The 25261-nt window shown below is 39.0% G+C and overlaps 7 protein-coding genes across 7 annotated transcripts; 5 read left to right on the forward strand and 2 right to left on the reverse strand.

Moving 5' to 3' along the window:
* Positions 1–1414: 1414 nt before the first annotated feature.
* FOBCDRAFT_206123 (uncharacterized protein) lies at positions 1415–2108 on the reverse strand (the record flags this gene model as incomplete). Its single annotated transcript, XM_059609164.1, has 2 exons — positions 1415–1666; positions 1836–2108. The coding sequence occupies 2 exons, from the start codon at positions 2106–2108 to the stop codon at positions 1415–1417; spliced, it is 525 nt and encodes a 174-aa protein (XP_059467826.1).
* A 231-nt stretch (positions 2109–2339) lies between these two features.
* On the forward strand, positions 2340–4320 carry FOBCDRAFT_243341 (uncharacterized protein; the record flags this gene model as incomplete). Its single annotated transcript, XM_059610540.1, has 3 exons — positions 2340–2723; positions 2772–3137; positions 3226–4320. 3 exons carry the CDS (start codon positions 2340–2342, stop codon positions 4318–4320), a joined length of 1845 nt encoding a protein of 614 aa, XP_059465778.1.
* A 1261-nt stretch (positions 4321–5581) lies between these two features.
* Positions 5582–6158, forward strand: FOBCDRAFT_278995 (uncharacterized protein; the record flags this gene model as incomplete). Its single annotated transcript, XM_054706808.1, has 2 exons — positions 5582–5862; positions 5912–6158. 2 exons carry the CDS (start codon positions 5582–5584, stop codon positions 6156–6158), a joined length of 528 nt encoding a protein of 175 aa, XP_054562783.1.
* Positions 6159–6374: 216 nt separating this feature from the next.
* On the forward strand, positions 6375–7055 carry FOBCDRAFT_278996 (uncharacterized protein; the record flags this gene model as incomplete). Its single annotated transcript, XM_059611558.1, has 1 exon — positions 6375–7055. The coding sequence occupies one exon, from the start codon at positions 6375–6377 to the stop codon at positions 7053–7055; it is 681 nt and encodes a 226-aa protein (XP_059467827.1).
* Positions 7056–8997: 1942 nt separating this feature from the next.
* Positions 8998–10257, forward strand: FOBCDRAFT_144761 (uncharacterized protein; the record flags this gene model as incomplete). Its single annotated transcript, XM_054706810.2, has 1 exon — positions 8998–10257. One exon carries the CDS (start codon positions 8998–9000, stop codon positions 10255–10257), a length of 1260 nt encoding a protein of 419 aa, XP_054562785.2.
* Positions 10258–13445: 3188 nt separating this feature from the next.
* FOBCDRAFT_189156 (glutathione S-transferase) lies at positions 13446–14770 on the reverse strand. The gene is made up of 3 exons (XM_054706811.2): positions 14600–14770; positions 14399–14548; positions 13446–14351 (listed from the first exon to the last, which is right to left on the reverse strand). Exons 1-3 carry the CDS (start codon positions 14609–14611, stop codon positions 13485–13487), a joined length of 1029 nt encoding a protein of 342 aa, XP_054562786.1. The 5' UTR covers positions 14612–14770; the 3' UTR covers positions 13446–13484.
* Positions 14771–15608: 838 nt separating this feature from the next.
* On the forward strand, positions 15609–16475 carry FOBCDRAFT_206129 (uncharacterized protein; the record flags this gene model as incomplete). Its single annotated transcript, XM_054706812.1, has 1 exon — positions 15609–16475. One exon carries the CDS (start codon positions 15609–15611, stop codon positions 16473–16475), a length of 867 nt encoding a protein of 288 aa, XP_054562787.1.
* Between the last annotated feature and the right edge of the window lie 8786 nt (positions 16476–25261).

The raw sequence follows: 25261 nt of genomic DNA on the forward strand, positions 1-25261 counted from the left end.
ATCTGCTGGGAATCTCTTCAGCTGGGAATATCCGATAGAATGCTGACTTCCCGTACGCCACTGATGAAATCTCAGACACTCTTCTGATGGGGGGTTTTGGCTTGGGCGGCACTTAGGAAGCATGCAGCCTTAACTGAAACGAGACGAGTAATCAGTTCGTACGCCAGGGAAAATGCCGAAAGTTTAAATTGCTGTACGTAAACAGCTGTCGAGTAATGCTAGCGCCGTCTTGGCATATCGAACCCCTAACGGCATATGAAAGAGGGTCCGAGTCATAATCGACACGGGGGTTACCTTGGCTATGCTTGGCAATTATTGATGACCGAAGCTACAGCTCGATTAGGATGACTTTAGGCTTCTTTGTGAAACAGCCATTACCGGTTCGATCGCATGGGCTATCAAGATATCGGTAATCACTTCGTTGGTGTTGGTCAATCTCGAGTTCTTAGCTCGTTGTGTAGAAGATCTCTCAGTGAGGTGGAGATAGCCTAGGGGGAGCAAGAAAGCTTCCGACTTCTATGCTAAATGACAAAAGACTTTGATGAATTTTGGATAAACTTAGGTAGATTGGATATGGATATAGTAGACCTTTAGACTAACAATTTTGGCACCTTGATTTATCGTCGACGTTTCTTGCTCCCTGAGGAGCCTTTAAATCGGGCTGAAAGGGGAAAATGCCCGAAAGAGATACAAGGAGCATTCAATAGGAGTATCAAAGTTCTATTTCATCTGGAGAGACGTTCTCAGTTCAAAATGTAGGCCTTGAACTTTGGACATGCCCAGTGAGTTGATAAACGCGTATAGCATCCAGCTAAGACCCTTGAGGAGGCCTTACTCTTGATCTAGCTCGCCATTTCACCTCTACAATGAGGCATTGGGCCACTGCTACAATTGGGCGGCAATTCGCTGCCTTATTTTCCAGCCCACAACCCATGTCGTTGGGATGTCACTGCCGGGGAGGCTAGGAAAGCTTGACGCCACGAATACTAAATGAAGATGGGGACTGAGTCGTGTGAATAATGAAAACAGGTTGCCGGCCGGCGTAATGAAGATCCGGGATTTAACCTTTCTTCATTTGTAAATATGGTAAAAGATCGACATACTAATATAGTACTTATGCTAGCTGAGGGTTCTAATGCAGTTCGTTGCAGAACCAACGCTCGCCGAGAACAAATTGGACCCTGATATGCCTATGAGAGATACAAGAATGTCATGTTGGTATCTGCTAGGCTGAATGATGACTCGGAAATTAGATTGTCACGAGGATAGATGATCGACAGGGCTCAGATATGGTAGCATTCGTTGAGCATTCGAAGCTGTTGGCTGTGTTGGCTCTGTGCAACAAGAGACGCTACAGTATCTACCCGTCAAGGGGCCGAAAGGGGTTCCTGTAACCCTATGTTTCATCTCAGCCTCAAAGTCCTGAAGTGTAACCCTCACGATTCTTACATTCTCGAAGCCTCTGGATGATGATGCCCCTAGCAGGCCGCCAAAAGACCTCCATAGGCTCATTAGGCCGTGGTCTTTTGAGACTCACTTCAACAGCATTAATGTCTGTGCTGTTACTGCTTTTTGGATAGTTCTTGTTCTCGAACCCAACGAATTCGCGGCCGTTTACCCTTGTAAAACTCAATATCTCAAGCGAAGTCTCATTTTCGAACAGCGCCTAGGAGATCATTTTGCCAAGAAAGTGCCAGAAAGGGAAGGGATAACCATAGTCATGCTGAACGCCAATCTGAGAAAATACTTGCCGTTGTCGAACGTCTGATACTCTTTTCAGCCGACCAGTTGCACGATTCTTCTCTGTGTACTGACAAAAGGACTCACTGCAATACCACATGTGTCACGCAATCGGATTCGAAACTGTCGATGTAACGTTCCTCGCCCAAAAGTTCAACCTTTGGAATTTTCCATGACACAACAGCGTCACGGTATGGGACTTGGCCGTTGACGAGTTCGAGGTGAGGGGTACTTAGGGATTCAGGACCTGACTCTACAACGGTTGAATTCGAGACCATTCTCTGAGGTTCGGTAGGAACACAAATACTAAGGGGTTGTTGTACAAAGATATCGTATTCTGCCCCGAGCCTCTTTGGATTTTCAAACATGTTACGGTGCGGGGGAAATTCGGTGGCTTTTGAAGTTTTGTCAAACTACTTGACTGCATACAGGGCGGCAAACACGGCCTGCCTATTGGCTGGCTTGACATCGCCATAGCATACTGAAAGTTGAAGTTCACAACTTATAAACTAGTATTAGAACTCTCACTAAGAATATGGACATCTTCGAGAGCGCAGCATCATACTCCCCTGGTTTGACTTTCTCTTGACAGAACCAATATGGGAGACCTCAACTCGTCGACTTTCACCCAGCCATGGAATGTTTCTATCATTAATTACAATGGAACAGATCATCTGTGGTCAAAGTTTGCTCCACCTTGGGTTGGCACTCCCAATGTCAGGGGCACGTTCGATATTCTTGAAAGTTGCATCTTTACCCTCATCGCCTGCGTCTTCACAGCCCTTCATCTCGATATAATTCCTAACCCTACATGGCAACGGCTTCTGTTAGAGAAGATAAAATGGGTCCTGTTGACTATTGTGGTTCCGGAAATCTCCTTGTTAACCGCGAGTAATCAGATTGGCTGTGCCTGGGCTCTCAAGTCAAAACTTAAAAAGATCCAGAAGCAACAGAAGTCGTCGATATCAAGTCCCGAAGCTGATGTAAGGAACCTCATGCGGTACATCTGAACACTTGGTAACAGATGCTAGTTCGAGATTAACTTGAAGTATGCCTACTTCATTGTCATGGGAGGACTTCGTTTCGACGTCAACGACATCTTGTCAATTCCGGATCTCGACCCTTCAGCTGAGAAGCTTTTCAAAGACCCCGAACCCCAAAATGGCCGGAAACCCGTGCGTAAAGCCGTCCGCGCAGGCCCGCCTGCTATAGTTGCACTCGCCAACAAGGGCCATTGGATTAAGGTCCTAGAGAAAGACATTGACGACAAGAGTAAGGCTGGTATATTTCAGAAAGCCCTTGTTCTTATTCAAGTGCTCTGGATGATTATGCAATGTGTTTGTCGGTTTGTATTCGGACTCCCACTTACACTACTGGAAATCCATACCATGTTGCATGTTATTTTTGCTATTATCCAATATTGTTATTGGATTAAGGTTTGTGTACCCCCCAAAATCTCATTGCACCTAGCTGACAAACGTATAGAAACCTTTGGATGTTCAGGAACCAATTGTTGTTCAACCACATGGTTTCGAAGCCGAACTGGCCATTATGTTACAGAAGCAGTTCTATAGCAGGATGTCATACAGTCTAGCACTCTTCCCTTCACGGCAAACACCAGAACAGCCACCTCCACAAGGACCTTTGGGTAGCCAAATGAGATGGATCGATCAGGCGGCGTCGGCAGAAATGAAAGTTGGCGATGTTCTCCCGTCCGGGCTTGCTCTATACAGGTCAGATGTCCTTGATGCCTTATTTCCTCTCGAACACATATGGGGTGGCCAGACACTGGTGAAACACAAGATCGGTTCAAGACCTAAATACGCCAAGCACTCTTTCCCACTCACAACTGAGTTCCTTCGGCGATGGGATATTATTCTGTCCAAATACCCCGATGAACAGCGGGAGAACCTGGCTGAAACGTCGATGAGGATTCGACAACACAGATGTGACGAAGACGGTATACTGGATGTTCCGGAGAGAGAAAAACGGATCCTTCTCCTTGTGCGGCTGGATGAATTCAGACAAGAGCTGCAGTTGAACTGCGAAAGGTATTTCTGGGAGGGTAGAAGCTTCTTCTCCCTAGATCTTGCTCCGCATTTTGAAACGCAAGGCTCTCTTTCGAAATATCGTCCCATGTGGAAGTTCTGGAGGTACGATAAGATAACACTCATCGCTGCCGGCCTATCCATGTGCTATGGTGGTATTCACCTTATACCTACGTTCTTGTTAACCTTCCCTTCGTACACAGAGGCATTATTGTGGGAGCTCAGCTGTTTGATTATCGTAGGCGCGTTGCCTCTTTATGTTATCATATCAGGCTTGATCTGGCTGAGCATTTGGTGTTTATTTCTCACCAAGTCTAATGTTCTCGTCTTTCCACAAAGGACACCGGAATCTCTCAAGAGATTCATCAGAACATTCGCCAAGTACTATTGTATATACTTGCTATCTGTTTTGGGTACCGCATATGTTCTGTCAAGGGCCTTCATTGTCGCTGAGATTTTTGCAAGCTTGCGACATTGTCCCGTTGGAGTTTTTATCACCTTTCAGTGGTTGCAGCTGTTTCCTCATTTTTAGCCATATTCTTGAATATTGTTGCCTTTCTCTTATTAGACATTTTATTAGTGCTATCTTTAAGAAGCTTGGCTGCTCGAAAGCTTTGTAACCAACCGTGGCGGCCCTCAGTGACACTGTTAAGGCAACGATTCAGAAAAGCAAATAGTTCTTCTGGGAAGACCTGACATCCGATAGGCCTGCCATCGTACAAAAGCTTAGAGTGGTGTGTTTGCAAGGCGTCACGAATATCAAGGAAGCCGACAAGCTCAGGATGAGCCTCTGTGTAAAACAGACCCAACGCGCCGCCCTAGCATTCGCTAAATACCACGCGACGTTGGAATGTATCGAGACGCGCTCGATCTTCTAAGTATCGTCGGAGATGCTGTGTCGCGTTCCGTCGCGGTTCATTTCTTGGGACTAAGTTCCCCACGCCTCGTTGGTCTAGGAGGACAACACAATGAAAGGCTGGATTGAAGAACTTCTTCTTCCTCTTGGGGGTTGTAGGACCAACAGGACCATCTTGGAGGTGAGATGGATGAGACAAGCATGCATGTTGATCTGACCCCGACAATGGCTTCATGCCAGCAAGACCCTCTTCATTCCTTCACTATTCGTTGTGAATATTATGGATGTCATCGGCCTTTGGGTGCTCTTTGTCGAGTGCCACGTTGTGGATTATGAGTGTGAGAAATTGAACATTCGATACCGACCAAACAGCCTTCCTACCCACTGAGACGCAAAATGATCGTTTTAGGTCCTTCGATTTCCTTTGTGTCATCTTTCTCATTAATAAAGTACTAAACAATCTCCCATTTTGTAAGAGTGCCAATACGATCAAGATTCAAGGCGATTGCGTGGTATTTCTTAGCGGCCATGGCCCACTGTAACATGCTGAGCAGGCACAACAATTACAGAGCAACAGCCATGAACATCGCTAGAAAATGGTGAACCTAGGCATATCATCCACTGAAGGAAATGGCATTAGAATAAGTGGCTTACACAAAAACTACTTCATCACAGAGTCTTTTTTTTATTTTATTTTTTTATTATCTCTCTGAGTCTTTACGTTCTTCGATTAATGCTCAATGACCTGATCTAAATTATTCTTTTCTTCATACCTTGCTCTTCCTCCTCTCAAACTCCCCAAATGAGCTTAGGCAGATCAATCTGTCTGTCAACACCATTTCGGACCTGCACAGTCCAAGTGTATGACTCTGTACACACACACACACCCACGCTGCCATCTTTGTTCGTGACATCAACACATCGCAGGAATAATTCAATGGCCACGGTACGAATACAAGACGTCGAGAATCATCATGAAGCTTCGCCTCTTCTCGGAAGCGACGCGGAGACAATCAACATACCGCCCCAGCGAAAGCGACGCATCATCCAGCTCCTCTGCGCATTTGCATTTACACTGATGCTTGCTGATGGACTCCAGGCCGCCGGACTGCTCCAGATCTACGAGTCGGCAATTTGCGACGATTATTACAAGACCCATTACTTAGAAGTCTCAAAGCCTGATCGTTGCCGGATTCAGCCTGTACAGAAAGAGCTCGCGTTTGTGCGTGGCTTCCAGCAGCTGGTACCTCTAATACCAGGCCTTTAGGTTGTGTACTGTACCCTATGGCCTGCTAGCGGAGCGCATCGGCAGAAGACGAGTGTTAATTCTTAGTGGCACTGCAATTTTTGATTCCCTTGCTTGGGTCATGGCTATGTGTTACTGGCGGTTCGCTCCAATCCGCTGGGTCTTGTTTTCGGGTGTCTTCCGCTTTATCGGAGGTGGTGACGCTGTAGCCTCCAGCGTGGTCCATGCCATGGTCACCGACGTGACTGACCGAGCCGAACGTGCGTAGATATTCTTGTATCTTCATGCAGCTGATGTGATAAGAAATACTGCACCTCCGAAACAAGAACTTGGGTAGCGCATCTCCGCCTACGATCGAACCATCGACTGATTCACTATCCCAACAGCCCGAATGGTCGGCCTTTGCCAGCAGGATGAGGCATGTGCCCCAACGGGTTTCTAACATATTGGCGCCTCTCGTCAGCATCTTGACATCAAACCGATAATGCCTCTTGCTACTTGCCGTCCTCGCACTCCAGACCTCTGCCCGAGAGCTCTTCATTGTCATAGGTCTATATACTCCAAGGCGAGATATTCTCTTTCGTATGGTTGTGGTAAGATTCTTCTGTCTCTGTTCCAGGGTGCTCAATGGCTGCTGGTTCTCATCCTTCTGCCCCTTCTGACTCGCCTAATCGCTAAGCCGCGAGGCTGGGCTGACTGGGCACGAGATCGTCGGTATGTCATCTCTTCCATTTCATTGACATCCTTTGGTCTTCTGGTGATAGGTTTTGCACCGGCTTTAGCAATCGAGGCTAGTGGACTCATCGTCGTCGCACTTGGCAGCTGCACGACTGGGCTGTTGATGAGTTTGCTGGGCGGCGTGGTGCGACCCAATGAGATAAGTACTGTCTACAGTGCCGCACTCACGCTCAGCATGGTATCAAGGCGCGTGGTTGCTCCCGTTATGAGTGCTCTGTTGGTGAAGGGCATGGAGCTTGGTCGGGTATGGATGGGCCTACCGTTCGTGCTCATGGCGGCGGTGATGACTGCCGTTACTGCGGTGAGCGGGTTCATCAGTCCAGGAAACGTTTATCGCGAGCCCGTCGGTCAAGAGCAGGGCTTTGAGTACGATCTAGTTAATCAACGGATATGTATACCAGGCGAGATGATATTAGGAATCATGTAGAGCATCAATTGAACTAATCTTTGGGAGCAACACTCGATCTCCACTTAGTATCCAGACCTTGAGACTAGCTATCTGATAACTGTCTGCATACGCCGCAAACGATAGTGACTTCGTTCGGCCATACGCGACCGATTGTCAGTTCCCTCAATCATAAAATTTGTCGAGAGCTCTCCTGCTCGCCGAAATCGACAGCCATGGCCTGATTTACCACACGGCCTTGATGATATGCCTGTGCCTCGTCGTTCTGCCATCTTTGCATCAACTTGTGTTGATGTCCGGCCCTCGCGAACCTGCGTCTTTCCGCAGTTGTCATCCCCCTATGCCAAAGTCGGTGCACAGCCAGGGTAACGTCCAGGGTCACGTTCAGGGTATGAACCCGGAGAGCCGAGGCTTGGTCGAGGATGGCCTGTCAAAGAGGGACATGGCGCGCAGGTGCCTTAGAGGAGGACTGCCTCGGGGTGTCAGAAGACTTCAGACCTTGAATTAGAGGACGGGACGAAAAGCGCTTAGACTGGCTAGTCAAAGAATCTCCTAAACTTACTCTAAATTACCATAAAATGGTCTAAGCATTTGAGGCATATATAACTGTCGTCTACCGTTTTTCGCCAGACTGGAGAGGGGTTTCATTCTAACCTGGGATTGCCATGATAAACAGGTTATGTAGTACGTCCCTCCAGCGCTGGATATTGTAGACTACTTACTTACCCAGGTAAGATAAGGTGAGTTAAGTTAAGGAAGAAGCTACGGCTACCTCCAGGTTATCTTGTATGTAGATATCATATCCGAATATATCTCATTGTGCAAGAGCACACTCTCTCAATGTCCTTCTGCAAATCTCTCTAAGCGGTTCAGGAACTTACCCAGATTTTGGTACATTGGTCGCTTGGCAAATAATCTCGTCCTTCATCACAGTCGAAGTGCCGAGGCATCATCTATTCAACAAATCTTATCAGTGGTCTCTCATGACGTATCTGTGGCTGGTTTCTCAGGTCAGAATTGCTTTGGGTTTGAGGAAATATTAGGGCTATGGCTTGTCCAAGGACTAATTTTTCCAATCGTTATGCTACATTGATGTCAATCAGTGCCGCTGCAAATACCTGCCTTCCAACTTTAACCTCAGAACGTATGCCAACATGTTAAAGGTTTTGAAGAAACATTAATACAGTGGCTATGGTTGAAAGACAACTTGACCTATATAAGCTTATAAACCTAGAGTCAAAAGGCCTGCAAGATCACCCATGACGAAGCAGTTCTAACACAATATCAAGGCGACATATGTTGAAAGAAATGCTTTATTTCACATAAAAGATTATTATGAAGAGTGCCATCAACAAAGACTACTCTCTGTTTAAGATTGAGGCTTATTACTAGATATTTATCTTCCCGAGTAAGGCACACGATACAAATATCAGCTATTAGATCTATTAACTTAAAATAATACTCTTATGAATACAGTTTAGGCAGTATACTAACTGCGTACATAGTTACCTAAGATAAGCTTTTTAGCCTATTTAATAATTAAATATAATATATAAAGAGAACTCTAAATATATTCCCTAAGGGATAAAAAGGCTATCTCCGGTCCCCTTTTATGGCTTCCACTTAACATTAAAAACACTTCTTAAGAGGAAAGGTTAAATGGGCAAAGGTTTCGAGGAAAACACATATATGGTGGCTGTGTTGTTATTAGAGGAAAGGTTAAATCAAGGTTAGGGAATATTGAGTCACAAGGTGGCAAAAGATCAGCCATAACAAAGTTATTCCAACACAATGGTTTATCTTCCCACCAAGGCTCAACACCAGAAATGACGCACCCGGAAAAAAAAGAATAGTCTCAGGCTTTCTCAAATTCAGATCGAGTATAAATATCCTTGAAAAACCCCTCTTCTCTTCCTTTTCAGTCTCCGCGTTACCACAGACCACCGATTTGAGAACAACAAAGATGGCGCTCGCAATAACAGACCCTTTCAACAGATTACCGCCAGAGCTGCGCCTCCGGGTTCTTATATCGAGTCACTACAAATTATCAACATCACGCATAATCGAAGCCTCTCCAATTATGCTTCAACAATATCTCGCACACAAGAAGTATATCGTGCGACAAGTGCTTGCGGCCGAACTTGACGCGCAGATGATCCAAGATGCCATGGCAATTACCTTGTTTCGAAGGTCACAGCCTACGCGTGCACACTTTCGAGCTTGGTCCAAGTCCAACCTGCCCAATCCTCTCAAAGAAATTGATGACCACCTGGTAGGTGAACTGGACAAGTTGTATCGCCAAATTCTTCTTTTGGTCGAGGACTATATTACCAAAGCCACCGCTTCCATGGCCCCACAGGCATATCTTTGTTTGCCGCAAGTCCGGCAGCCATCAATTGAAGGACATATTATGTTCAAAGGCTCAAAGGTGGCACCACGATTTGATTCCGACAAACTCACATTCTCGGAAAGGAAAAGGGTTTTCAAAGCATTTCTGACGTACGAGCTACTACGCAAGGCCGGTTATTCCATTCGTATTCCCAGGAAGCTACGGAAACGTAAGGTCAGCAATGCAGAGTATGAAGCTGTCGGGTGTGTCCACAGCTACGTCTGTTCTCTATACGGGGCGATGCTCGCTCAATGCAACGATGCTGATCTCTCAACCGCTTCGGCGGCTCCTCCACTTGGAACTGACACGTTCTCCCCCATTCCCGATGCCGTTTATTTTGCCGCAAATCCATGCACTCCTAATATACGTTTGTTTACCGACAGCCATGGCCATGACATTGGGGCCAGTTTCTCAACACTTGGACTTGATCGGCTCACCGATTTCCTTCGCTACGATATGGCTAAGCCAGAGGAAAGAAAAGCCCTCTACAAGCAACTCAAACATGTCTGGGAGTTTGAAGAGCCCTCTGGCTCTGACGCATGGGATAAGAGCTCTCGTCCCTTACTCAAATCCAAGCCGAAATACAAAAACGGCGACGAATCATCTATGTACAAGCAACTTTCTTTGCATCCCGGTGAGAAACTCCGTTACAGGGTGGGTCAGCAACGCGCTTGGGTGTTCTTTGACAACGACCGTTTCTATCCCCAAGAGAGCCCTGAACGACCGAATTTCCCATCGGAAAGGTCCCTTGCGGAGAAGTCGTTCAACCAAGCTTTTTCTATTAACGACTGGTTTCATAGCCTGAAAAATGCCAGAATTTTACAACGCGGCTAGTGTTGGTATGACGAGCATAATCGTAGTGATGGTTCAATCGCCCTCACTCCCTCCCAATGGTGGACATAACTATGCACTCAGTAGAGTGGTAAGTCAGTTCTGGTAGGTAATAATAATAATTTAGGATATTTAGCAGCATATAATGTTTGGACGCTGGTGATTTGCTGTGATAGAATTATGTATATAAATATAAAATAGAGAATTGTTAGTATTATTAGGCTAGATATTATTCCTATAAGGCCTTTAGTATTAATCTATAAGCTAAAAGAGGGAGAGATGCTTTATGCTTTACTTGGCTAATAAGAATAAAACCCAAGCTATTAGGTAGCTACTCGGGGCAGCATTTATGTCATAGAAATTAGTCAGGCATTATAGTATCCTATCCAAATTTTAAGCTAGATGTGTTATCTGCAGTCATGTCCTATGGTAAAGTGAGCTCTCAGACACAGGTCTCAAGTTCAAATAATATATATAGCTCATAACTTCGACGTTATAACTTATATCATAATGCCTAGCTGATTGCCATGGCTTAAGTATTAATACACAGGAAACGTAGATAATTACTCTTTCCACTGGCTTCAGGAGATATAACAAGCTCTACTGCATCGTTCGGGGGTAATCAGAAGCCCATGGTGGTATTGAGTTTATGAGTCGGTCATTGGGTTAGCAAACACCATAGGAGTATTAAGTCAGAAGTAGGCGGAAGGCCAATCAGAACAAAGTACTTTTAACAATGACCAACTCCTATCTGCTTTTAAACAAGTCCCAATCCTGCTGTCGAGAAGTATGCATCAAATCTGAAAATTCTATTTACCCTCCAGAATTAATCAGAAGTACATTATAAAAGACCAATAAGAAGACGTGGTGGATAAATTGAGGTTTTGGCACATCAACAGAGAACTTAAGAGTCTCACGAACAGACCGTTATAGGGTAGGTAAGCCACAATAGAGGTCCCGACCCACACATCCAACTTGCATTTAACCTTCCAACCAGCTTTCCCAACCCCCTCCTCAATGTTGGGCTGATATCTCGCAACAACCTAAGGCGATGCCTGATCGGCATTTAAACTTGGCATCGCAGGACCCTGTCAGCTAACGCTAGTTGCTTTTAGCCTGACCCGATATGAACCCCGCAACTGGGAAGCAAGAACTCTCGTGAGACCTTGAACAAGCGCGTCACCAAAGATATCCTTCACTGACACGAAACCCTAGTTGCAAACGGTGCCGATACCGAAAGGTAAGTTTATGTCACGATAGATAGATGAAATGGTGCAAAGTTGACAGCACTAGTTGAGATGCACACGTACAGTCCCTTGCATCAATTGTGCAACGGCTGGCGCAGGCTGCGAGTACGAAAAGATTGACAAGAGACGAAACCCACCATCTTCGGAATACACGATCAGTCTGAGAAATCGAGTTGCGTCGCTAGAGGCCTTCATCCAGGAATTGAGAGACGCCCCTCCCGCTCGCCGAGATGAAATGCTTGGGTCCCCGGCTTATACACAGGGAGCACCAAATATTCCGGCTGCAGGGCCGTCTCAGGTCATACAAAATGATACTACAGCACGAGCACTTTTGAAACCAGACGCAGAGGGATCACTGGTCTACCATGGCGCCACCAGCATCTTCAACAGTGACCTTCTCTCCACAAGTGAGAGCTATCCAAGCCCAACGCAGAGTCTGTACGCAGAGTCCAACTTTGACCATGTTATGGATCACTTCGGCATCAAGCTGGAAGATGACACAGTTTTCAAAGCACTGCAGCAGTTCTTTCGCTGGCAGTACCCCCACTTTATGTTCGTTTATCGAGAGGCGTTTCTAAGAGACCATTTTGGTGAGCGGAAAGGTTGCAAGTACTGGTCATCTGCGCTTCTCTTATCCATTTGCGCATTAGGCCTTCTAATGTCGGAGACTGAGGGTGAGAGAAACCTGAGTGAACAGTTCTTCCAGGCGGCTGAGAGTATCGTGATGGTATCGGGCCTAAGCCGTCCTTCGATCCCCACAGTGCAGTCCTTTCTATGTTTGGCATTTTTTGAAATTGGTCGAGGGAACGTATCCAAGGGATGGGCATTCTCAGGTATGGTATGCCAAGCGCTCATATAAAAATGTTGAGTTTAACAAAAGACAGGTATCGCGTTCCGTATGGCCCAAGATTTGGGCTTTCAAAGTGATCCTATGAACTGGCTGCCACATGACTCGACCATTGTATCGAGCGAGGACATTGAGATCCGTCGTAGAATCTATTGGGGCTCATACATATCAGATAAACTAATAAGCTTGGTACTCGGGAGACCCGTGCAACTGGCCTTTGATAGCGCTGAGGTCGATCTGTTGGAGTTCATAACGTGAGTCATCCCCCATTCCCATCGCTCAAGCTAATTAACGAAATCAGCGATGGGCCTGGTATGGAGTATTGGCGTCCTGTTGGTTTCGGCGATGACCCAGAAGAGCTTCGAGTCTTATCAAACATACCATATCTCAAAGAGCAGATCCGTCTGTACAGAATTGTTGAGAAAATGATGACGACAGTATTCTCTCCACGGACGCCTCGAACGCAGACAGACGTCTTTACACGACAGACGCTGCTTGATAATCTCAACCTGGAGCTTCTGCAGTGGAGGGACGCACTGCCCGCTTTTGCGAAGTGGAATAAGTGGTCTACAGGTGTGACAATTACCCCAGCGGTGGCCACCCTCCAGTAAGTCTCTTACAAATAAAGGTACTTAGCTAACCGTTGCTGTGAAGCCTGCTGTACAGCAGTATTCGTATCGCCTTGAATTACGAGTCTGCTACCACCAGTAACGTTGCCTCGGCTCGAGAAGCTTCACTTCTGTCTTGCACCACGGCAGCGCAAGATATTCTGGCCCTGGTTCGAATCTACAAAATGCAATATGGGCTCCGTCATGCACCACTAATATTGATTTACGCATCCATACAAGCGTCAAGGTCTATTGAGAAGTTTGGTATTCCGGAAGAACAGAGCTACCTGGTTAGTTGCTTAGCTGAGTGCTCTCATACTTGGAGCATTGCTGGCCAAGTACAGGGTCCGATGCCAGCGGTGAATCTTGACGCTTATCATGACCTGGTATAGGAATACGGCGGTTAAGGAAGTTATCTCATTCACTAATGCCTAATCGACAAGTAGATGTTGAACATCATATGTAGACAAAGCAATATCATGTTCATCACTGCTGGTTTCATATTTCAGTGACCGCCATACTTCGTGATCAGGCCGAAAGCCTCTCCCCCTCCTCTAACTCGTGGATCAACACCAGAGGCCCCTTGGGAACAATATCCGGCCCAGTGATACCAAGAACTCTCCGTCTCGCGTTCGCATAACCGGTCTTGTACTTCTCAAGCCAAGGCTCCGAAGTCTTTCGAAACGCGCCATGAGTTCTGAAGCTATTATCCCAGTAAAGCCTCCTCAGCCAAAGATGCAAATTCGGATAGTGATCCCTGATGGTTCCAAGGTTGCACATGAAAATAGGGACGTACCCAACGTCGAAACGGAGGATGGTTGGGAACAGACGGATGTCAGCCTCAGTGATGGTCTTGCCGAGAAGAAAGGGTCCGTTGTCGAGGATTTTCTCCAGCCGATCGAGTGACGTGAAGACCTTTACGACGTTTTCTTCATATGCAGCTTGAGACGTTGCAAAGCCGGTCTTGTAGACTCCGTTGTTGACAGTGTCGTAGACCCATTCATTGATCTCATCAATCTTATCTCTCAAGCGCTCTGGGTAGAGTTCTCGTCCAGGTTTGTGACTTTCACGATCTTCCTCGGGAAGAAGGTGGTCAAACTCTGTGTAGAGCATCCGAATGATATCGCTCGACTCGTTGTTCACCATGGTGTGGGTCTTCTTATCCCAGAGGACGGGCACGGTGTATCGACCCTCATAATTTGGGTTGGCCTTGAGATAAAGTTGCTTCAACGTCTCGAATCCATAGAGCGGATCCTTAGGCAGGACACCATACTTGGCTGCTTCTGGGCTGTCATCGAAAAACCAACCATCTTTGCCCATAGTGAGCGAGCAGATGTACAAGTCGATTATATTCTCGAGTTTCTTGAGGCTTCTCACGATCATGGCGCGATGAGACTATATCTGTCAGTGATGGTATAGGCTCAGCCGCAGTAGTGACCTACCCATGGACATCCTGGGCTCAGATAAAGAGCATAGCGGTCTTTCTCGGCCGGGAACTGAGAATCTGGCTCCTGTGATACGAAGCTGCGAAAGGCACTGTCAGGCCGAATGAAAGAGCCGTCCTTGTTTGGCTTGAGCCTGATCTCGTCCGGCTTGGATGAAGTTAGTCACTAGGCTCTTGCTATGATAACACGAAGGCTTACCAGGTCACCCATATTTCTAATACTTAATAGAGAAGAGGTTGTAGAGGAAAATTAACTAGAGGAGAAAGAACGAATAATATTATGCTTTGATAGGAGATGTGCCGTATATGGTCTGAAACTCAAGATACACAAAGATTGAGGTGTCATGCCAACTCTTTTGTAGAAAACGGGTGCGCGAGCAGGTATTAAGTCTTGCCAGGCTTGATATATAAGCAAATATTGCCATGATATCTAATCGACCAAACATGATTGATAATCACGTCACCAAACTCGGCAGCTTATGGTGACAACCGCGCGGCAAAGCGGGCAACTATAAGTAGTGGGGCCAGAATACGGTAGCAACTACCAAGCAAGCAAGCAAGCATCATCTTCAAGCAACCTTTTATTATTATGTTTTTTATTTTATATACTTGCTAGTAGCCTAAGTCTATTAAACTTATACTAAATTATACTAAGTTTACCTAAGACCTTTCATTACTTAGGATAGAGATCCTAAGTCTTTCCGTCCTATCTTTTTAATTGAACAAATTCAAGTCTGAGCTGGAAATATCCGACGAACTCTCCGATCCTTCTCTCTTGATCGTTGACGGTGGTACACAAGGCACAATCTTGTCGGGGTAGCAAATGTCGCAGGACTCATCACCATCGCACCTCCGTGCCAACGGTGTACGCGGTTGAGGCATTATTCCAGCCACTGGTTCGCAAGCCAGAACCCGGAAATGACCGAGATCATCATCGCCGAGTGACAGAATATCAAACATGTCAAAAGCAGTTACCATTCCGCCACTGGTGACTTCATCGCTAGTGTTACTTACGACCCATGAGGTGCCGATGTCTCCTCTTTTGACTTCTGTGCAGATGGAAGACCAGAATCAAACGACGATCAGAGTCTCGAGAGATATAGTGATGGCCTCGGCCTCTCACCAGGCAAAGAATCTGCCATCCCCTTGATAGGTAAGATCATGTCAAATGACGTCCTTCTGCACATCTGGATCAAGCAACAAGGACAATGCTTGCCTTGAAGTACCGTTTCGAGATGGAGGGGCTCCGGTCACACGGCGGGTCTAAAGACACTTCGACTTTACAAAGCCAACGAACTGTTGGTTTTCTATACTGGCTCCTTGTAATGTTTGATACTGTTGTCTCGCCACTGAATAAACGGCCTGTTGTTATAGCCGATGAGCAATGCATGGCAGGTTTCATACAAAACACGGAGAATGTACCTTGCCAATGGAAACTCCATATGTTTCTGAAGGACGACTCCGAAATGCCACAATCTCTCCGCTGGCCTTACTCAGAAGAAGTTGCCTCAAGAGCGATGACCAAAGCAGCTCCCATCAAGGTTTTACTTTATCGCCAACTATCCTACATCCAGAATGCTTTGCGGAAGAGGTCGAGCACTCATAATATCATCAATGCTGCAAAAGGAGCAATTACTGTTTGTCGATACTGGGACATGACGTACGCCTCATTTTTCCAAGGCTTGTTACGAGGCTATGATAGAGTTTCCTCAAAGCTTAGAAGCTGGGTTGTGTGCATTTTCACAGCCTGGAACCTCGGTACACTGGTTCTCGCGGACTTGTTAGAGCTAGTGCATGAGAAGGCAACTACTGGCGACACAAACAGCTATATTGATATCAGACTGAGCAGTGCAATTAATCTTGCTGAACTCGCCGGTGCTGTCGTTCCACATAAGACTAGCCATATCAAACAACTTCCAAAATGTCATGCCGCAGTTCAAGAGAGTCCACTCTTGACAGATCCTTGCACGTCAATTCTGGTGGAAGCGTTTACGAGAGCCTCTCTTTATCACCTGTCAACTATTTGTGAGCTCAAAAAGCATGAGTGGTTCGATGTTGAAATGGAAAGTTTTTAGCAGAGTTTGCAGTGGTTTGAAAGTTGTGTCAGGGCGTTGACGTGTCTTTCAAAGAGATCGAAACTTGCACAATCTATTGCAGAAATTTTGTTACCGACACTTCGGGATCTACAGAGTCCATAGATCATACACCTAAACATTCTGCGAGTGTTGAGGTTGATATTGATGAAGGATGTTCATGGCATTTGCTTGACCAAGTATTTTATGTAGATAGCTTTTAGGAATCTACAATTTGTGACATGTGTAGACAGGGCACTTGACGGGATGATCAATTAAAAATGGTGCAAATATAGCAAGTCAGAGGTCAACCCCTTATAGCTTCTTTACCATCTCGGGGTGTATTACCAATCATCATAGCTTCACCCAAGATAAAAATTCATTCAGTCAGTAGTTGAGTAGCAGGGATATTAACCTTTTAACCTTAGTCGGCGCTGAACTCTACTTGGCCCGGTGTCAGGGCATTTGATTGGCCTTCGCGTAAAAGCAATGAAACAGTCTTCCTTTTTCCCGCTAACGTCGGATACGGGGAAACCGGCCACCCCCAGAAACCAGCCACCTACTTTTTTACCTAGCCTCCTAATTTATAATATCTTTAAAAATTCATAACTTATTTAATTTTAATTATATAAAGTCATAAAGTATATTAATTAATTTAGAATAATAAAATTCACTAAAAAAGATATAAGCGCTGCTCTTTAGATAGTTTCAGAAGGAGTTTCTGTAAATAAAGCTGCAGCGGCTTATTGTTACGACCCCAACAGTTTTATCACGTGTACCCCACATTTTCCACCAATCATCGCGTTTCCCGCTGAAGACAATTAGCGCCAAGACTCTACGATCAGAGGTAATCCACCACGATTAGTACTAATCCGCTTAGATTATTACTAATCCCTTAATAACCTCGCTGATTAACTATAACCTTCTTAAATATATAAAGCATATTTATTTATACTTTTATAGATTCTAGCTTATTAGCTATTAATAAAACTTCTTTATATTAATTAAGCCTAATATATATTAAATCTACTATTAAGAGATATAATACTTTAATAAGCTTAGTTATATGCCCTATGCAATCTGCTAATAATAAACCTAGCACGGCTTAGTTTATCTACAGTTAGAAACTAACCTGTTATACGTTAATAGCTCTTATTTAGACCATACTACGTAACACTAAGTAATATAAACGTAATAGCTGCCTATATTAACCCTGCCTAATAGTATGCTGCACCTCATACTGCTCCAGCTCCTGCCAATAATGACTAGGATATAGATAATAACTCTAAGAGTAGCACCGACTCTAATATTACCTAGTTATATCAGTAGATAACTAATATAACCACCGAAATAAATAACCTTAGATAAGCTCTTACTAAGGCAGCAGAACTGCAGGCCTAATAGGCAATTAACCATTAGAATGCTATTTAGGAAATATATAACCTCGCTGCTATTACTATAAGCAGAAAAGAAATAGGAGAAATTCTTAAACCTAATGCACCTAAACTATTTAATAGAAACCCTGCCAGATTAGCTATCTTTCTTACCTAATGCCAGGCTTATATAAGTTACTTTCTAAATTAATTTGCAAATAATAATAATAGGGTTATATATATATTAGGATATCTTAAGGGAAATACTGCCTAGTAGTTCTAACCTATATTAGAAGAAATAACTACTATGCCTAAAGATAAACTACTACCTAGAACCTTTTAAATCTATAATAACTACATAGAATTTAAGAAAGCTATATAATAAGTATTTGGTTTAGTTAATAAGAAAAGCCAAGTAGAAAGAAAGATTAAAGTACTCTAATAAACTAAGTTAGCATTAGAATACGGAATTGAATTCCTTTAGCTAGCTACTAAACTAGGGTAGAATTAAAAACCCCTTATATTACTCTTCTTTAATAGACTTAAAGAAATAGTTTAAGTAAAACTTTATAAAGAAATAAGACCTAAAATATTAGTTAACTATATAAGCAGAGCCATTAAGATCGATAATATATAATTTTAATAGAGAATCCGTTATAACAGAAATAACCAAGGATAATAAGGAAATAAACCTTGCTATAATATTAACCAAGGATAAAGATAATAAAATGATACTTTATATAGTACTAATATAGGACTAATAACTATTAGAATGGTTAAATAAGATAAATCCTAGATTACTTATTATAACTATAGCAAGAAAGGATACTATGAATAAGAATATAAGAACCCTGTTAAAACTAACTAAAAATATAGGCTAGTACCAGAGGGAAAAAGAATTAATATTACTAGAAAAAATAAAGAATTATAAATGGCAATTAAGACTATTAATATAACTAGAAGAGAAGGATATAATATAATATAAATAAGGTATATTAATAACTTTGATTTAACCCTTAATATTTATAACCTATTCCTTAGTAAAGAAAAAACTCTTGAAAAATACTACTATAATTTGGAACTAGAATAATAACCCGTTCTAGGACACTTAGCCCTCGTAGTAACCATTTATACATAAAGCAAAAGCGAAAAATAAGCAAAGAAAAAAGCATATAATGCAAAGAGATAAGAAGACCCTAAGTTCAGGAGAAAAAAAAGCAAATAATAGAAATAATAAAGGGTGAAAACAAAATAAAATACAGAAATTAAACTTAAATGGACACTAGTACCAGAGTATAGCCAATAACCTACTAAAGGAAAATCTATATTTATAGTTAAAAAGGGAAAGGAAATTGCCCCTAACCTGGATAATAAGCCTAGTACTAAAAGGGTTAACCAAGAAATTAATAATATTCCTATTAAAGTCACTATATAATAACTAAACCGATATATTAATAACCTAAACTACTTAGAATCCTGCAGAGTTTAGAGAGAATCTAATACTAGGAAACTCTAGAGTAAAAACAAAAAAATAATCTAGAATACCCCTATTATGCTATAATATAATAAATTTAACTAATACTTCTAGACTAGTAAATATCAGAAGTATATAGAACTCGCTAAAGAATAAGCAATCACGGAATAAGACGATAGTATTTACATCTAAGCTTATATAAAAGAAATACTAGAAGACCTTATAACTCCAGAAGAACATATATAAGCCGAAAGGGACCTAAGGAGGTACCCTGACTATCTAAATTATAAGCAGATATTATAGATATTATATATGTAATACTACTGTTTAAAACACTAGTAAGATAAAATAGTAAATAATTACTTCTTAGTATAAGTTCTAGAATATTAAGAATAAAGACCCTACCTAATTATTAATATAGTTAGATACTAAGTTATAAAGAGATATAAAGGATCTTAAGTAGTAAAACTAAAAGCTTATACCGAGATATAAGAATAAGCTCTAATATATATCTAAAACTCCCGATATATTATATAATAGAGATAGAAAGTATAATAAGAAATTAAAATCACTAAAGATAAAGTACTTAACTAAGAACTTAGTTAAATTAATTAAGATATTATATAATAGGAAGAAGAAATATCCTAAGATAAATAAGATATCTCTTAATAGCTAGAGAAATAATAGCTGTAAGATTAATTAATATAAACTAAGGAGGAAAAAAAAAGACCCCTTACTAAAGAAGAAAAAGTAAATATTATCCTAGACTATAAAGTAAGGAAGATAGAAGCTACTTACTAATAAAAACTAGCTACCTAAAATAAATATCCTAATAATATTAACTGCACTAAGAGTAAATATAGCATAGACTACCCCTAGGGAAAAGGCATATACTATCTATAATAGAGTAATAGATAGGCAAGGAATTAGAGGCTAAACTACCTAAGAAAGCTCTAAGAATAATAATAAAAGAAAGCCAATAAATCTACCTAGAATTAAAAATCTAAGTTAAGGATAAGTAGCTAAAAGCACTTATAGATAGTAAAGTAGTTATAAATATTATTTCCCCTAGTATAGTTAATAATTTAAGGCTGCTATAGAGAAATAAAAAGGAACCTTATATAATAAAAAGTAAAAAAGGAGAATCCTTTATATATAAATAAGGATAAGTTACCTAAGAGATTAATTACCTTAAAATATTTATAAATAGATAGAACTAAGGAATTAACTTTAATATTATCTGCATATAAGACTATAATCTAGTCTTAGGTTACCTATAGTTATACTGCTATAACCCTGCCTTTAACTAGAGAACTAGCCAGATTAACTGTAAGATTAACCCTTTAGATAATAAATTAAATAATTCAGGATATAATATAAGATCTTAAACTTCGACTAATAAGAGCAGCAAAGATAGGCGTAATAGAATATTACCTACTCTAAAAGGAATATAATATAAGTATAAAAAAGGCAGAAGAAAATGCATTAGATAAATAATAGTAACTCTTAAAGGATAATTTAAATAATTAGACTAAGATATTAAATAAATAAAATAGATTACTATAAAAGAATCTAATAAATAACTTAAAAATATACTACTAGAGTATTATATCTATAAGAAATTATTTTAAGAGGAACTAAATATAAAGTTATCTTAATATATGAATTATAATATTAAAATTATATTAAAAGATAGAAAAAACCTAAAATTCTTCTCTATTTATAATCTATCTTAAGATAAGCTAGGAATACTTAGAGAATAGATAAATAATATGCTATATAAAGGATATATTAGACCCTTGAAATTCTTAGTAGGATATATAGTTATATTTATATTAAAACCTAATTTAAATAAGCTAAGACTTATAGTAGATTACTAATAACTTAATAAAATTATAAAAAAGGATAGGATATTATTACCTTTTATTACTAAACTTAAAGATTACCTATTTAGTAAAAAATGGTTTATAGCCCTTAACCTTAAATCTGCCTATAATCTTATCCGGATTAAAGAAGGCAATAAATAGAAAATAGCCTTCTAGATAAAATACAGACTATTTAAATATTTAGTTATGCCTTTTAGATTAACTAATACACCTGCAGTATTTTAATATATAATTATAAATATATTTTAAGAGCACCTTAATATCTTTATAGTTTACTACCTAGATAATATCCTTATCTTTTCTAATACAGAAGAAGAGTATATAGAATATATCTATAAGGTTTTAAAAGTATTATAAGATGCTAATATGCTTATTAAACCTACTAAAAGTCACTTCTATTAGTCTTAAGTAATATACTTAGGATATAAAATCTTATATAATAAAATTAGAATAAATAGGCAAAAGATTATAGTAATTACTAAATAGAAAATACTAATATTAGTAAAAGAAACCTAATCCTTCCTAGGATTTACTAACTACTATTAATAATTTATTAAAGACTTTAATAAAATTATTATCCCTCTTACTAAGATTACTAAGAAGGATAAATAATTCTAATAAAATAATAAAGTATAATAAGCTTTTAAATAGCTTAAATTAGCTATTATAAGTAAACCTATCTTAGTTATATTTAATCTTAACTGGTAAGTTAAACTTAAGACTAATACTTCTAATTTTGCCTTAGAAGGATAAATAGGATAATAAGATAATAATAGTATATTATATCTTATTGCTTTTTATTCTTATAAGATATATAAAGCAGAACTTAACTACCTTATCTATAATAAAGAATTCCTAGCTATTATTAATTATTTTAAAGAATTTAGATACTACCTTAGAGGAAGTAAATACCTAGTAAAAGTATTTACTAACTATAAGAATATAGCTTACTTTATAATAATATAAGAGCTAAACTAATAATAATTATGCTATACTAAATATCTATGCGAATTTGACTTTATTATAATGCACTGTAAAGGAACTGATAATAGATATGTAGATACTATTAGTTAATGACCTGACTATAACACCGGAATAATTAAAACTAAGGAATAACTCCTAGAGTATAACTAGAAAGGAGAATATTAATTTACTTAACCTGTGAAAATAATAATAAGGATAGTTAAGTAATAAAATCCTCTATTAGAATAAGATTATAACTTCTTTTGCGAATTCTATTTATACCTACTATATAGATATTAAGGTATTATAAAAATACTATAATAACTTAAAGAGAAAGGATATAAATTTAAAAAGAAAGATATTAAAGAAATTACTAGATAATACGACTTATATATTAGATTTAAGGCATAATAATATAAACCTTATAGATAACTATAACTACTACTAGTAATATAATAACCTTAGGACTTAATTATAATAGATTTTATAACTAAGTTACCTTTATTAAAAGAACTTTTAACTAGAATCTTTTATAATAGTATTATAGTTATTATTAACTAACTTATAAAATTCTCTTATTACCTACCCTATAGAGAATTAATAGATATAGAAGAACTTTCTTATGTTTTTTACTGATATATTATTAGTATATATAGGTTACCTATAGAAATCCTTTTAAATAAAGGACCTATATTTGCAGTAACATTTTAGTAATTACTTATAGCATAACTTAGGCTAAATTACTAACTTATAATAGCATTTTAACTATAAGTTAATAGATAAACTAAATAAATAAATTAAGTATTTAAATAGTACTTATAGTATTATATTAACTATAAATAGAATAATTAGGTTAAAAAACTACTAATAGCCTAACTTGCCTATAATACTATATATAATAAAAGTATAAAGCTTATACTAGCTTATACTAATTTTAGATTTATATTAAATATATATTATAATATATAATAAGAAAAATTAATTAATCTAGCTGCTATACTTAAAAGTAATAACCTTAAAAATTTATATAAAGAAATAAAAATAAAACTTAAATTTATTAGAAAATATATAAAAAACTATTATAATTTAAAATAATTAAAGGGACTAACTTTTTCAGAGGGAGATATAATCTACCTAGCTATAAAAAACATTAAAACAGATTAATTAACTTATAAACTAGACTATAAATTCATCGGACCTTATAAAATACTATAGAAAATTTCAGAAAATAACTATAAACTAGACCTACTACCAAAAGTCAGGCTCTATTTAATCTTTTACGTTTTATTACTTAAATTAGCAGTAGATATAATATAAGTTAAAATAGGTAATAAACTATAAGAAATCTTAGGACTAGAAATCTATAAAGCAGAAGCTATTAAGAAAACCTGCATAAGGAATAGCCAGAGAGAATACCTTATAAAATAGAAGAACTACCTAGAAAGCAAAAATATATAGGAACCTCTAAAACACCTTATTAATACCTAATAACTCCTAAGGAATTTCTACTAACACTAAAACCAGAAGAATAGTTAATAAAGGCACCTAAACTAAGAGAATCCTACTTAGACTACTTAGTAATAGCAGACCAGTCCTAAAAAGTACTATCTACTATAGTATTCTCTAATATAGCCTACTTATTCTATTCTGCCTTTTCTAATTTATCTATAGAGCTAAGGCTATACTAGATTATATTTATACCTCTTACCTCTACTTAATAATATTAATACTATAAATAAGTAATTTTAGTAAATTAAGTACTTATTATATTATAAATATAAGTAGATTCTGCCTAAAGATTAATTAGCTTATTTTTAGCTGCCTCTTCTTTATACTTAAGATAATACTTCTTATTAATAATCTTTTAAGCTAATATTATATTAGTAAACTTATAAAATAGTTTTATATTAAATAAATAATATACTAGTAGCTATAGATAGTCTATAACTATTATAAGATATCCTAGATTTTATATAAGGATTATAGTAATTTAATTTTATAGGATTAAGGATATATAAATCTTCTATCTTCTAATAAATATAGTTAGAATAAGGCATAATAGGATTCCTAAATGCTATAATAAGAATATAGAGAGATTTTTAGTTTTTAGTAGAGGTTTTCTTAGCCTTTATTATGCAGTTAGATATCTTAAGGGGATTATAGGATTAAAATTAAACTTACTAGGGATAACTAATAGAAAATATATTAACTAGGCCTTAAGGATAAGGCCTAAGGGAGGGGAGAGATTATATTATAACCCTAATAGTTTTATTATATATACCCTATATTTTCTACTAATTATTATGTTTCCTGCTAAAGATAATTAGCACTAAGACTTTATAATTAGAGGTAATCTACTACGATTAGTATTAATCTGCTTAGATTATTACTAATCCCTTAATAACCTTGCTAATTAACTATAACCTTCTTAAATATATAGAGTATATTTATTTATACTTTTATAGATTTTAGCTTATTAGCTATTAATAAAACTTCTTTATATTAATTAAGCCTAATATGCATTAAATTTACTATTAAGAGACGTGATACTTCGATAAGCTTAGTTATATGCCTTATGCAATCTGCTAATAATAAACCTAGCACGGCTTAGTTTATCTACAGTTGGAAACCAACCTGTTATACTTATAGTATAAACTATTTAATGCTTTAAGACTATATTAAAGGTATTATAACACTAAGATAAGCTTATAAACCTGATTAAAAGCTCTTAGCTATTTAGGAAAGAAGATTATAGGATTAGATTATAGTCTAAGCTGATTTAGGATGCCTTATATCGCATTAGCAGGTCTAATACTTTATAAATCAGATTACTATCTGTAATAGCTTCCTAGAAGGCATTAGAAAATACTAATTATAATCTTTTATAAATAGGAATAAAAAAATAAAGATTTTACCAGGTAAGTATATAGATTCTAAGTATTATAATAGAGCTTCTACTAAACTTATTAAGGCCTTCTTTATATTATTATTAATACCGGCAATTTAAATAGTTAAGTAGAAAAATAAATATAATATTAATAAAGTTAAAATAATAAAAGGAATAAGACTAAATAGTTTATTTCTTAGTTATAG

The sequence above is a fragment of the Fusarium oxysporum genome, chromosome IX, assembly GCF_013085055.1.
Source record: "Fusarium oxysporum Fo47 chromosome IX, complete sequence".
Lineage (NCBI taxonomy): Eukaryota > Fungi > Ascomycota > Sordariomycetes > Hypocreales > Nectriaceae > Fusarium > Fusarium oxysporum.

Bases quoted from the DNA above. Each gene is read 5' to 3' on its own strand.
- FOBCDRAFT_189156 (XM_054706811.2), bottom strand. The intron at 14,352-14,398 runs GTAGGTCACTAC...TGACAGATATAG, and splicing joins TGAGCCCAGGATGTCCATGG to TCTCATCGCGCCATGATCGT.